The sequence below is a fragment of the Danio rerio genome, chromosome 16, assembly GCF_052040795.2.
Source record: "Danio rerio strain M-AB ecotype USA chromosome 16, GRCz13ab, whole genome shotgun sequence".
Classification (NCBI taxonomy): domain Eukaryota; kingdom Metazoa; phylum Chordata; class Actinopteri; order Cypriniformes; family Danionidae; genus Danio; species Danio rerio.
Genome location: NC_141036.1, coordinates 59,400,001 through 59,415,000, shown reverse-complemented (window position 1 = coordinate 59,415,000; position 15,000 = coordinate 59,400,001). Strand labels below are relative to the sequence as shown.

The following is a 15,000-nucleotide window of genomic DNA, read 5'->3' as shown; positions in this document are numbered from 1 at the left end:
AAACTAACATGCTGTTTGTGTAAGCCATTATTTATAACAGTCAAAACACGGTCAACCATTTGGTAGAGGGCCAGTCAAAGGGTTAATATGGAAAATACTCCTTCTATTGCCGTTGCTTTTATTTAGGACACGACTTAAATCAGCCTTTAGGCTCGATAGTTTGGCACACTCTTGTTGGTGTCTTCAATCTGGCAACCTGCGCTTGCATGTGTTTTTTTTTTATTCTTTTTTTTATTGAACATTTTGATTTTGAGCAAAGCCCGAGATCCACCATACAAAATATGTCAAATAAAATAAAAACAGTGTTATTGTAATAATAAGTACAAAATCAGGATTGAAACATAAAGGATACAGTCTCTCTCATATTTGACCAAAATTGTACAGTTTTTTTTTTACTGGCTCCATTTATTTTGGCTGTGGTGTATTCCAGACAAATAATGTCCAGTAGATACAGCCTCCAGGATAGATCGGTTGGAGCAGATAAATCTAGCCATAGTTTCAGGATTGTTTTTTTTTTTTTGCAGCAGTCAGAACAACTGAGTGCTTATTTGGTTGATGGATAAGGAGAGGGATGAATTGTCCAGCATAAGAAAAAGCAATGGGTCGCATTGGAACTGAGTTTCCATTAGTTCTGATAAAAAGTCTCGTACCTTGGGTCCAGAATAGTGCAATTTGGGGACATCCCCAGAACATGTGTATATAAGTACCTTGTGTAGAGTTGTTGCATAAGTGACAAAAGGTCTGATTTTAAATAACAGGTATGGGGTCGCTTGCATGTGTTTTGAACCAGGAGTGCAATACTTAGTTCAACCACTGGGGGTCAAACTTGCATTCATTCATTCATTTTCTTGTCGGCTTAGTCCCTTTAATAATCTGGGGTAGCCACAGCGGAATGAACCGCCAACTTATCCAGCAAGTTTTTTTTTTTTTATGCAGCGGATGCCCTTCCAGCCACAACCCATCTCTGGGAAACATACACACACACATTCACACACACACACACACTCGTACACTATGGACAATTTAGCCTACCCAATTCACCTGTACCGCATGTGTTTGGACTGTGGGGGAAACCGGAGCACCCTGAGGAAACCCACGCGAACGCAGGGAGAATATGCAAACTCCACACAGAAACACCAACTGAGCTGAGGCTCGAACCAGCGACCTTCTTGCTGTGAGGTGACAGCACTTCCTACTGCGCCACTGCTTTGCTCCTCAAACTTACATACTGCACCCTAATATCAACTTTTAAATTATATTCTTTTAGTTGTATCATTAAATCAAAAATGTAAAAGTGTACTTGAGTACACTAAAAATATATTTAAATACAATTTTTATTTTCTTTTTTTATCTTTATTTTCTTGTCTTATTTTTTGTGCTAAATAAAGTGCCAAATAATTACACTATAAATATACTATACACTGTAAATATGCTAATTAATACAATGTTGGCATTTAATGTTGCAAATGCTTTATATAAAAAGTTTACATTTCAAACCTGCAGCATCCTTAACGTGCCCAGATTAAATGCTGGTGATTGGCTGCAGCGGGGCTGTATTGAAAATCAATAGTTTACGGCGGTTACGCCCACTCGCTCATAGCTTGTCAAATGTGAGGCTGTAATGCGTACACTACTACACTTAAAATCATTTTTGCATTGTTTGACTGCAAGAAGATCCACACAATTGTATTGTTAAATGTTTGCTGCCTTTTTCTACTGTGGAGAAAGATTAGATTTACTGGATGTGCATTTTTCAATCCCCATTGAAGGAACCAAAAACAGTCAAAATAAGTCCATGTGATATATGAAGCTGGGAGAATACTCCTGTGTGCAAGGAAAACAAAAACAACTTTATTCAACGATTTATCTATGGGAGGATCAGAAAGCTCTTGGATTAAATCCAAAATATCTTCATTTGAAGATAATTAATGACAGAATTTCAATTTTTGGGTGAACTAAACGTTTACGCAGCAGTAAGCGTCACAAATACTTAAAATTGATCGACTTAAAACTGCTTGAACTTTATTAAAACGGTTTGCACTAATATATTGTGTGAACTACACTTTGTTCATTTTGTGCTTTTGTTCCTTTATTTATTGGTCTTGATCACAAACATCCTGAAAAAAATAAAACCAAAGTTTCTCTGAGATTATGAGTTATGTAATCTTGTTAAAATATATTTCTTAAAATAAAAGTATTGAAAAAAGTATCGTTTGGAACAGGTATCGAATTTAGGGTATCGGTATCTAAAATTTTGAAACGATACCCAGCCCTAACTACCTTCTGCGCCACTGCTTCACCCCTCAAACTTTCATACTGCACCTTAATATCAACTTTTCAGTGGTACTCTTTTGGTTGTATCATTAAATCAAAAATGTAAAAGTGTACTTGAGTACAGTAAAATATATATTTAAATACAATTTTCAAGTACTGTCCTACTTTTTGTGCTAAATGAAGTGCCAAATATTCACTATAAAATACGATAAATATGCTAATTACGCTATAAATGTACTTTACACTGTAAATATACTAATAAATACAATGCTTGCATTTAATGTTGCAGATGCTTCTTATAAAAAGTTTACATTAAAAAAAATGTAAAATGTTTCAAGCACAAGAAAATAAAAATACGAACTTATTTTTAGTTGCATGATCTGCCGTGTTTCTCTGAACAATATGAGAAATAAAAACAGGCACAAAAGAGTCGTTCAGTTTGAGTATAAAGCTGTAAAAATGACCCACTGCAATCATTTTATGCAAAATTCTTGAGATAATATGTATAATATATAATATGTGTCTGGGATGCAGAGATGTTGAAGGTGCCATTTGAGATGTTTAGATGCATGTCAGATTCCCACAATGCACATGTTGCATTTATAAACGAGACATTAATGCACACGTTTAAACCTCATTCTCCTGATAATATACAGATCTAATATTGCAGCTCTAATCTGGTTGGGATTTGTGGCGGATCACGTCTGTTTAATGTGTGTGATGTTTATTCCTCTTTAAGTCCTGTCAATGATCATCATTTCCAGTTATAGCCCGGAGTAATACCTGCTGAGCATTAAAGCACAACGTGTCGAGTTCGTCTGGAGTTTATTTGCTTCGCTCTGAGCTAGTCATCCAGCTGTGTGTGTGCTGATGCTTTTTGTTTGTGGTGTTTAAGGATCGTGTTAGTCACTGAACACAAAAAAAAAGATGTACAGCAGTGTCTCCATTAGAGATCTCGCGTTCATCTGATGGATTACAGCGTCTGTGCGCTCCAGTTTATCAAACACTCTCAACATCTGCTCGGCCTGTGATCATTATAATTACAGTGATTGATAGCACCACCACACAGGGGACCAGTTCAATCTTCTGCTTATGTGTGCTTGAAGTAACTTTTGAGCTTATTTTGTTGAGTGGTTGTCAGGTTGTTAGGGTGTTGGGAGTTGTTGTTAGGGTGCTGTGCAATTTTAACAGTATGTTATGTGTTTGTTATGTGTTTGATATAGTGTTGTAGGGGTGTAAACGGGTTGTTATGTGGTTGCTAGGGTGTTGGGAGTTGTTGTTAGGGTCTTGTGCAATGTTAACTGGTTGTTATGTGGTTGTTTTGTGGTGTTTAGTGTGTTGTAGGCTGGTGAAAGGTTGTTATGTGTTTGATATAGTGTTGTAGGGGTGTAAACGGGTTGTTATGTGGTTGCTAGGGTGTTGGGAGTTGTTGTTAGGGTCTTGTGCAATGTTAACTGGTTGTTATGTGGTTGTTTTGTGGTGGTTAGTGTGTTGTAGGCTGGTGAAAGGTTGTTATGTGTTTGCTGTAGTGTTGTAGGGTTGTAAACGGGTTGTTATGTGGTTGCTAGGGTGTTGGGAGTTGTTGTTAGGGTGTTGTGCAATGTTAACCGGTTGTTTTGTGGTGGTTAGTGTGTTGTAGGCTGGTGAAAGTTTGTTATGTGTTTGATATAGTGTTGTAGGGATGTAAACGGGTTGTTATGTGGTTGCTAGGGTGTTGGGAGTTGTTGTTAGGGTGTTGTGCAATGTTAACTGGTTGTTATGTGGTTGTTTTGTAGTGGTTAGTGTATTGAAGGCTGGTGAAAGGTTGTTATGTGTTTGCTGTAGTGTTGTAGGGGTGTAAACGGGTTGTTATGTGGTTGCTAGAGTATTGGGAGTTGTTGTTAGGGTGTTGTGGGCTGTACATAGGTTGTTATGTGGTGTTTAGTGTGTTGTAGGCTGGTGAAAGGTTGTTATGTGTTTGTTATAGTGTTGTGAGGATGTAAATAGGTTGTTATGTGGTTGCTAGGGTGTTGGGAGTGGTTGTTAGGGTCTTGTGCAATGTTAACAGGTTGTTATCTGGTTGTTATGTAGTGATTTGTGTGTTTTGGGCTGTTGATGTTGCTATATGTTTGCTATAGTATTGTGGGGATGTAAACAGGTTTATTATGTGGTTGCTAGGGTGTTGGAAGTGGTTGTTAGGGTGTTGTGCAATGTTAACAGGTTATTATTTGGTTGTTATGTGGTGGTTAGTGTGTTGTAGGCTGATGAAAGGTTGTTATGTGTTTGCTATAGTGTTGTAGGGATGTAAACGGGTTGTTATGTGGTTGCTAGGGTGTTGGGAGTTGTTGTTAGGGTGTTGTGGGCTGTACACAGATTGTTATGTGGTGGTTAGTGTGTTGTTGGCTGGTGAAAGGTTGTTATGTGTTTGTTATAGTGTTGTGGGGATGTAAACAGGTTATTATGCGGTTGTTAGGGTGTTGGGAGTTGTTGTTAGGGTGTTGTGCAATGTTAACAGGTTGTTATCTGGTTGGTAGGGTGTTGGGAGTTGTTGTTAAGGTGTTGTGGGCTGTTAACAGGTTTTTATGTGGTTGTTATGTGGTGGTTAGTGTGTTGGAGGTTGGTGAAAGGTTGTTATATGTTTGATATAGTGTCGTAGGGATGTAGACAGGTTGTAATGTGGTTGTTAGGGTGTTGGGAGTGGTTTTTAGGGTGTTGTGGGATGGTGACATCTTATAATGTGGTTGTTAGGGTAGTGTTGGTGGTTGACGGTGCTTTATGGTTGTTGACAAGTTGTTACGTGATTGTTAAGGTGTTGTGGAGTTGGCAGGTTGTTATTTGGTTGTTAGGGTGTTGTGGAGTGTTGACTAATTGTTAGGGTGTTGTGCACTATTGACAGGTTGTTATGCAGTTGTTAGGGTCCTGTGGAGTTGACAGGTTGTTACGTAGTTGTTAGGGTGTTGTTAGCGGTTGACAGTGATGTATGGTTGTTGAAAGGTGTTTATGTGTTTGCTATAGTGTTGTAGAGAGTTAACAGGTTGTGGAACGTTGACGTTGCCATGTGGTTGTTAGGGTGTTGTGGAGTGTTGACTGATTGTTAGGGTGTTGTGGGTTGTTGACAAGTTGTTACATGATTGTTAGGGTGTTGTGGAGTTGGCAGGTTGTTATGGGGTTGTAAGGGTGTTGTGGAGTGTTGACTAATTGTTAGGGTGTTGTGCACTGTTGACGGGTTGTTACGCAGTTAATAGGGTGTTGTGGAGTTGACAGGTTGTTGCGCAGTTGTTAGGGTGCTGTGGAGTTGACAGGTTGTTGCGCAGTTGTTAGGGTGCTGTGGAGTTGATAGGTTGTTACGTAGTTGTTAGGGTGTTGTTGGCGGTTGACAGTGATGTATGGTTGTTGACAGGTTTTTATGTGTTTGCTATAGTGTTGTAAAGAGTTAACAGGTTGTGGAATGTTGACGTTGCCATGTGGTTGTTAGGGTGTTGTGGAGTGTTGACTGATTGTTAGGGTGTTGTTGGTTGTTGACAAGTTGTTACGTGGTTGTTAGGGTGTTGTGGAGTTGGCAGGTTATGTGGTTGTTAGGGTGTTGTGGAGTGTTGACTGATTGTTAGTGTGTTGTGCACTGTTTACAGGTTGTTACGCAGTTGTTAGGGTGTTGTGGAGTTGACAGGTTGTTATGTAGTTGTTAGGGTGTGTTTATTCTGAATCAATGTCCTAAAAGTAGCAAAACCTAAACTTCACTTATAGAACTTTACTAAAACTTGTTTATTCTGGTCATGTTCATTTAATGAATATTCAGTGGAGTGAATGACAGGCTCCTCCCACAACAGTGTTTGTGTAAAGTGCTCAGGTGAAGTGTGTGAAAGGCTGCTGGTGTCTGTTCACTCTGACTGCTATCATCCAAACTTATTAAACCAAATTTTGTTTTTGCCTCCTTTATTTTCATTAAAAACAAACCTCAGGTCGTTTGTCTGCTATTATGATAAACATAATTAATTAATGGGTGCATTGTAAAAGCACTATACAAATAAAGCTGAATTGAATGTTATTGAAAACAGGTTTGTGCTAACCCTTTGTCAGCTCTGAAATGATTGATGTCCAAGTCACTCTTTGCAGTTATCTTCCATCCAATTAATTCAATTCAATTCCTTTTTGTTTCTATTGTGCTTTTTATAATGAAGATTGTGTTAAAGCAATATATGAAAGATTTAAAACAGGATATGTTCTAACTTAACATAATATTTGATACTGATTCCTATAGAATAGAATAGAATAGAATAGAATAGAATAGGGTAATAGTGCAGTGCTGTATGTGAGCAGCAGGAATGAGTCATAGAAGCTGAAGGAAATGCAGATCTTCAGCGCCCTCTTCTGCTCACTTATAAAAATGCTTTGGTTGTAAACATGGTTTTAAGTAGTTGCTTTTAATTAAAAGTATTTTCGATTTTATGAGTTATTTGCACAGAAATGTCTGTTTAAAAAGTATCAGATGCCCCAGTAAACAAATTTTAAAGCTGTAATTTTATAAATGCACGTGTGGATATATATACATAGGGCTACATGGTATTGAAAATAAAATAAAAAATGCAATAAATATTGAGATATGGGCATAATTTCTCAAGATGACTAATAATTAGATTTTTAACATCAAATTAATTCATATTAATTTGATTTAACAGTGATTGGATGATTGTAGGCGAGTGCATCTGCATAAAATATAGAAAATTACAGAAAATAAACATAATAAAATGAATCAAAGTGCTGATAAAAACAACAGAACACAGACAAAAATGAAATAAATGGTTTTCGCTGGAGTGTTGAAATACACTAAAGTTTGATAATTACATGCAAAATAACACTGCATAGTCTTTATTGTATAAATAAACACAGTTAATATTTGTTAAAGCTGCAAACTTCATAATTTCTTGTATTCGAATGGTTTAAATTAGCTTGAAATTGTAAAGTCAGAGGTCTTAAAAACACATCTTCACACACTGTTGGATTATAGTGTTATGAGCTGTATTTTATGCTTAGTTTGGCATTGCAGATCCAGTGATGTGACTATTGTAGATTCACACGTTGCAATATTGATGCTGAAGCTATATATGCTGCACCCCTAGTTATATGTCACTTAACATTTTTAAAGCTGTGATCATGTAAATGATCAACATCATGTATATAGAGACGCGCTGATGTGTGCTGTTCTCCACTGTTCCTCAGAGGACGTGCTGTCGAAGGATGCTGGAGAATGTGCAATATGTCTGGAGGAGCTGCTGCAGGGAGACACCATCGCACGCCTGCCCTGCCTCTGCATTTATCACAAAGGGTAAAGACCCTCATGCTCGTCTGTCTGTCTGTCTGTCTGTGTGTGTGTGTGTGTGTGTGTGTCTGTCTGTGTGTGTGTGTCTATGTGTGTTCTCTGACATCATCTCTGCTCTCTCTGCAGCTGTATTGACGAGTGGTTTGAAGTGAACCGATCGTGTCCTGAACATCCTGCAGATTAAAGCGCCTCTCTCACCTTTTTTGCACAGGTGACACACACACACACAAGCACACACACACATACACATATAGTGTTTATATTAGTGTTCGTGTTTATATTCCTTAGCACACTTTACACTGTACTCTAACTCATGTAAAGGCACAGCTTTTGGTGTGCTTCAGTGGTTTGTGCATCACACAGGTTTATTAACAGTTGTGCCTCAATCGACAAGAAGACAAGTTTAATTTAGGCAAGGCAAGGCAAGTTTATTTATATAGCACATTTCATACACAGTGGCAATTCAAAGTGCTTTACATAAACAAGAATAAAAGAAACAAGTAAAATAAAAATAAATAATAAAAATGAGTAAAAAATAAATAAATATTAATAAATAGAAATATTTATTAATATATATTTATTATATTTTTTAAAAATAAAATATATATATTTATTAATAATAAATATTAATACATATAAAAATAAATACTAATATTTAAATATTAAAACAATTAGAATTAATTTATGAGATTTTAAATTAGTTAATGTCTCCCTGCATTAATTACATGCCTTCTATTTAGGATTTTCCCTAATAAATTTGTTTTTGTCTGGGTGGGCCAGCCTCCAGTGTGAGTGGGCCACCTCGACCCTTATGTAGCCTCGCCTCTAAAGCAAACTATAGAGTGGAGGAACTATGACGTCAATTTGCATGCAAAAACCCGGAAGCGAGTTAGCATTTTAGCACTTCCGGTTCCCTCATCCCAAAGTCAATGGGTTTTATGAATGGGGTTTCAGTAAAATTGCTTAAATAAGGTCCGTGGCTAACACAAACTCAAGATATTTTCAAGTTTCGTTCTATGACATAAAACACATCAGTTACAGCACACTCTTGAATTTTTAATTCGGCCATGCTTCTTTAAAAAGACGGTTGCTATCAAGTTGCTAAATGGGTCTACAGGCGGTGTCGGAGGCATTATACGTCATCGAGCTGATCTGGTCTGGAGCGCAGCTTGCTTGTGTTGGGCATTTGGATTTGTCTGTTATTTAACTATTTTTTATGAACAGTATTTTATAGTTTTTTGTGTTTTTCTAATTAAGAATTCAGATTGTGTGAAGATAATGTCTTTACATGTAAAGGCTGTCGAGACAGATTCATTTGTTGATCATTTATTTAAATTAAACTATAAGATACTGCTCACCAGTGCAGCCTGCCTCTCTCCTGCCCTCAGTAATGCAAACGTGTGAATAAATGTGTAAAAATACAGACATATTAACTGTAATTTTAACGTGATCAAGTGATTTTTCGTCTTTTTTTATTCATCTGAACACATTTTACTCACTCATAACTGCAATATTTACACTCCTCCATGAAACGTATAGCAGATGTGACTGTATGAGCTGATTTTCGCTGTACATCGTCACATAAAAGGAATATTTAATGTTGCTCTGTGTCCATCATGATGCAGCCATTTGATAGACTTGTTCCTCCTCACGCCTCATTTCTGTCATCTGTTAAGGTAAGCAGGCTGTGTGCGCGAGCGATACACTTATTTAAATATGTCTGATGAAAATACTATATAGGCAGATTTATACACGCAGTTTTAAAACTTTTAGAACAACCGCAAAGCAAAACAGATGTATTTCCCACGTAAAAATGATCCAAAAGGCACATATGTCTATGTATTTTTGCGTATTTATTTGTTTATAATATATAGCGTGGATTATAATATAATAAACAGAGAGATTAACTCTTTGTCATGGACATTATTTCTAAAAATAAGCTTGATAAGTTGTCTGTAGCATGGTGGGGCTGACGTCACAGACGAGCGCCCCGAGGGCGCTGTAGTCCGTTTATAGCCTAATGTTAGCTTTTTAACTCTTGCGTTTGCATTTAAGATCCAAAAGTGCTCCATGTTGTATTTTCGTGTGAGGATTATCCGGCTGGACAAAACGTATAAGTGTAATGAACAGTGTTTGAACACAGAGCTTATTATGTGCAATCTTCGAAAAACCTATGGGAAAATCCTATAGGGGTTTTCACGAGGGAACCAGTTTTATGCTAGCAGCCGATTCGCCTACAAGGTGACGTCATAGTTCCTCCACTCTATTACCGCTCTGTGTTACTTTTGGCTGCATATTGTAACAGGACGCAAACAAACGAGAGCAGCTTTCAGGCAAGAGCACATTTTTGATGCGAGCGGGAAACCGTGACTATGCTGAGAACTCGGAAATGGACGTTATGAAGTGCCTCGACTTTGAAGTGAGTCTGTCGCGAGGCATAATGAAAAGCTGGTGAATGAAATGTCAGAGGTGGCTTGTTGCTGGACAATTTGTATTCACCATCATTTGTTTGCACACATGGGGCCCTATCATACACCCCTGGCGCAATAGGGTGCAAGACGTGTTTGGTGTGATTGGTTGCTATTTTCAGAGCAGCGCAACAGTCATTTTCATGTTTTGCGCCCCGCTGTTTAAATAGCAAATCCATTTGTGCCACTTTGTGGACTCATGAGTGTGCTGGTCTAGAAAGGAGGTGTGTTAAGGTGTTGGTGCATTGCTATTTTGAGGAACTGAAATAGACCACTGACCAACTAAAAGTTAAAAAGACAACAAAAATCAGTCCTGTGATTCCTAATCAGATCACACATAGAAGGTAAATCGCATCATAATGAGCTACCTTTATAAATGCAGCAAACTGTTTGGAAGCATTTAAAGCAGGGGTCTCAAACTCAATTTACCTGGGGGCCGCAGGAGGCAAAGTCTGGGTGAGGCTGGGCCGCATAAGGGATTTCACACAAAAAAAGTCCTCAAATGTCATTATTAACAGTTTTAATTATTTCTTCTGAACATGAAGTGTCCTGAACATTAATAGAACATTGAGTGAAGATTATGAACAGTTCTTCTGAACATGGCATCTTTTGCCTACTCCTTGCTGCCAGAGACTTGACAGCGCTTCTTCTCACAAATCTTATATATGTATATATATGTATAAATAAAACACCCCCACCCCACTCCAGTCACATCAGTCTGTACCAGTCTGTATCTACCTATAATATATATAAGATACAGGCTGTAGCTAGGTAGGTGGCAGGCTGCAGATAGGTATCTAAGTGGCAGGCAGGGGCGGGAACAGCTTACCTTGGTTCTGGCCGGCGCGAGTTCCCTCCCTGCCTGGTTTATACTTCTGCGTCAAGTGACCGGCGCAACTCACGGCGCAGGCAACGCGTGCAGCTGTGCATTTATACTTCTGCGCGCTGTCTCTGTTGGTCTGCATTAACACTTCCGAAACGCTAGTGGGCAGTGAGGTGTAAATGTTCCTCTGTGTCGAGTTTCTTCGCTTCTGTTTTGCTATTCTGAACACTTCCTGGATGTACAAGTGACTCAAACTCGCTCATTTTGAGGCAGGAACCGGCGGACGTGCAACAACTTTAACCATGAGGTAAACACAGAACAAAACTTTCCATCCGGAGCTCCTTCACGGGACTCCACACTTGTAAACAATCGCTCGCGCCATTCTCGCGGCTCTCGGTCCCGCCCAGACTTGTCGGCGCTAGCAAGCCGACCAATCACAGAGCTTGCGCTACGCATCGTTGCGACGTGTAGTTACAATTTTTGAGAGGTGCACGTCAGTGACGGCGACGGCCACGGCGAAGGGCTATGCGTCAGCGCCGTAGCCTACGCCGGTGTTTGACGCAGAAGTATAAATCAACACTTCCCGCCCGTCACAGCGTCTAACAAAGGGGCGGGGTGCGTGGTGACGTCACCGGCATCCCCGCCCCTTTGTTTACACGACGGGCGGGGAATGCCAGTGACCGATGTGTACGGATAGAATCAGCGGAGCGGGGAGCGCTCTCTCTCCCCGCTCCGCTGATTCTGTCAGTGTACAGCAGTCGGCGCGGGCCACAAAATATTGCACTGAGGGCCGCAAATGGCCCACGGGCCGCGAGTTTGAGACCCCTGATTTAAAGTGTCCAAGAAGATGTCCAAAATCTTCACACGGATTGACCCAGTTTAGATGCATGTCACTGATGAGAAGATGACGGATGTTTACTGTATGATGACCCAAATGGCCTTAAACACCCAGCAGGCACAAGACGTCAACATGACATCAGACTGAGGTTGTACAATAACGTCATGGAGACGCTGCATTTTGTTTGGAAATGAAAATCGGGTTGACATCAGAACTCCACGTCAGACCAACGTCAATGTCCAACCTAAAAGCAACCAAATATCAACGTCTAATGATGTCACAGCTTAAAGTTGTGTGGACGTTACCACTATGACGTCTATTAGACGTTAGATTTTGGTTGCCATAACTGATGAGTAAATATCATTTGACATCAATATGACGTTGGTTTAAGATGTTGGCTCGACGATTTTAGTCAATTTAACCAAATATCAACGTCATTATTGGACATCAAAATAACGTTGCACTTAGCCATTGAATTTTGGTCACCTGACATCACAACCTAAATCTAACCTAATATTAACGTCTTATGATGTTGTGTGTCTGCTGGACAATAACTTAAGGCACTACAGAATGTTTACACACACGGTCAAATTACATGGTAATGCATCAACTTTTCCCAGGACAATACTCACTACTCACTCTTGAGTACTTTAAATAAGTCTACTTTTTACTCATACTTTTAGTAAAAATTACAACAGATATTTTATTTAGGCAAGTAATGGTACTTTTACTTGAGTATGATATTTCAGTACTCTTACCACCACTGGATAATGGCATCAAATCCGAAATGGACATCAAGACCTGACAGTGTCAACGGGGCCTTAAAGGGTCATGACACCACCCACTTTCGGTTAAAGTCTACTTCAGAATTTTTTCAAAAGATGCATGATTAATGGGCGTGGAGCTCCGCGAGCATCGGGCAGGAGTGGGCGTGGCCAGCAGGGGAGAAAGGGAGCGAACAACTGTTGTTGTCAGTTAGCTCACAAACTGAGACACAAACCGTGAGGAGATGCATGAGTTTATAGTTTACAAAGTTAAAATGCAAAGAAATAAACAGTGATTTAATGCCCTGCTACATTTGTTATTCGTAATTTCATATACACATAACCACAATTTATATCATTATAAAGATAAGTGTGTTCATGTAAACACTATAAATGAGTTCTGGCTGTGTTTTGAGCAGAACGTGCTGTAAATCAACCAGAGTCTCATCTCTCATTCCCCTTAAAGGTTCAGGACACCCTGGAGAACTTTTTTTTATAAATTAACAGATTTGTGTGTGTTGAGCATCAGTTAAGACAATGTTAGCACCTGTCAGCTTTAATTGTGGGGGAAACTGGATAATTTTGAGCTTTTGTCAGCTAATTTTAGCTTCCGGGTTTAAAATGATTTTTGGGGTGGATCAAAATCGGCGACGTAGCGCAGAACTGCAAGTGCAATGATGACGCGTCGGTTTCTCATTATTATTCAAAGCGGAGTTTTCTTATCCTATGAGAAGAGGCGGCTGCTTAATTATTCATGAGACCTGCCAGAGTCAAGCCCGAGCTGTGAGACACGTCACAGACCCACGGCACGGGCACACAGTATTTAGCTGTTCATGAAGGCTCATATGCGTTTGTTTCCATGATCCACGGGGTTTGTTGCATGTTTTCCCCCGTGATCTTGTCAGGGCCGATCATACAGCAAAGCTGTGTGTGTGCTGCAAGCATTTTTGTCGCAAGAGCAGCACGAGAATTAGAGAATGGCGGACGCTGCCTTTTATCAGGAGTTCGTTCACTGTGCTGCCGTGTTCGCCTAAATCCTCCAGATTACCAGCAGGGCTAATGGTTAAAATAGACAGGTCAGGAGAGTCTGCTGGATACGGGGATTGAGGGAGAATCCTCATTTATAGTGTTTACATGAACACACTTATCTTTATAATGATATAAATTGTGGTTGTGTGTATATGAAATTACGAATAACAAATGTAGCAGGGCATTAAATTACAGTTCATTTCTTTGCATTTTAACTTTGTGAACTATAAACTCATGCGTCTCCTCACGGTTTGTCTCATTTTGTGAGCTAGCTTCGTTCGCTCACGTTCTCCCCTGCTGGCCACGCCCACTCCTGCCCGATGCTCGCGGAGCTCCGCCCATTAATCATGCATCTTTTGAAAAAATTATAAGTAGACTTTAACCGAAAGTGGGGGGTGTCATGACCCTTTAAAAACGAAATGGCCAAAATCACATATAGTGCCATGACTAACACAAACTGCTGTTGAACACCGGAGGAAACTAGAGTCGACTGTTGACTAATGGTGTTAATCAAACTGTGTTATAACATGAAACTCATGTAAACACCATATTAATACATAAGGCAAACAATTAGATCACTGATGTCCAACTGATGTAAGCATAGTCAGTGTCAGATTTAACAGTGTGTGTGTGTGTGTGTTGTTTTGTGTCTGCAGCCTCTCCCGCTGGTGAGACGCCTCCTGTCCTGCTAAAGGGACAGTAATGTGAATCCTCTTCCTCCTCATAGACACTGTGACCGAGCGGGACGTCCCGATAAGAGAACTCGGCCCTTCCTAGTCGCCATATTAACCCTAGTGTGCCAAAACTCATTCAGGGAAACTGGCAGTCATCATACTGGCTGCTTTCTGCTCTCTGATTGGCCGGACTTGAGGTCAGCTGACTCCCATCTCGTTGCTGATTGGACGACGGGTTGATTGTTCTGCTAAATGGGACCGTGTCTCTCAGTGCCTTAATTTTCAGATGCGGCGGGCAGAAAAAGCTGCGTTTGGGACAGCAGAAGGGCTGGATGGAAACGTCTGGATATGAAGGATGTGTTTCCTGATTCAGGACGGCTCCGTGCCACGGCCTGTGTTTGCCCCGCACACTGGAAAAAGCCATTAGTTACTTTACTTTAAAGCTGTGAGTCAAGCCATTGCTTTAAAAGCTGCACGATGATTCTACTTTAAAAATAAACATAGTCAGTAAACCCACTGACTCTAAACGTTTATAACTATACACTTAGTTTGTGACCGTAATAATTAAAGGCAGCGAGTTTCCTCTGTCTTTGTTGAGTAAAGTCAACTAATGGCGTTTTACAGTGTTGATCTCCAGTCTGGTAGCAATAGCTGGATCTTCATCTCTGCAGCTTTTATGCAAGTCAACATTTCAGATTTTTTCCTTCATGTCGAGATTATTCTGGGCCTTAATTCAGCACATCTCGTCCAGGTCAGAATCAGAAGAAGAAAAAGTGCTAAAGGATATTTTGCATAAAGAAAATAAAGTGTTTTTTTTTCTGGGAAATATAATGC

General features: G+C 39.7%; 1 protein-coding gene across 2 annotated transcripts in view; it reads left to right on the top strand.

Annotated features, from left to right (window-relative positions):
* Positions 1–14,992, top strand: part of znrf2b (zinc and ring finger 2b) — a 73,177-nt gene extending 58,185 nt beyond the window's left edge. Inside the window, exons 3-5 of one of the 2 annotated variants that reach the window (XR_015510635.1) lie at positions 7,433–7,576; positions 7,697–7,781; positions 14,149–14,992. Coding sequence is in view for 1 of the 2 variants with exons in the window: in NM_001076728.1 (NP_001070196.1) it covers positions 7,471–7,576; positions 7,697–7,754 (164 nt within the window). In the remaining variant the exon portion in view is untranslated. 2 annotated transcript variants of the gene reach the window in all.
* The last annotated feature ends 8 nt before the right edge of the window (positions 14,993–15,000 follow it).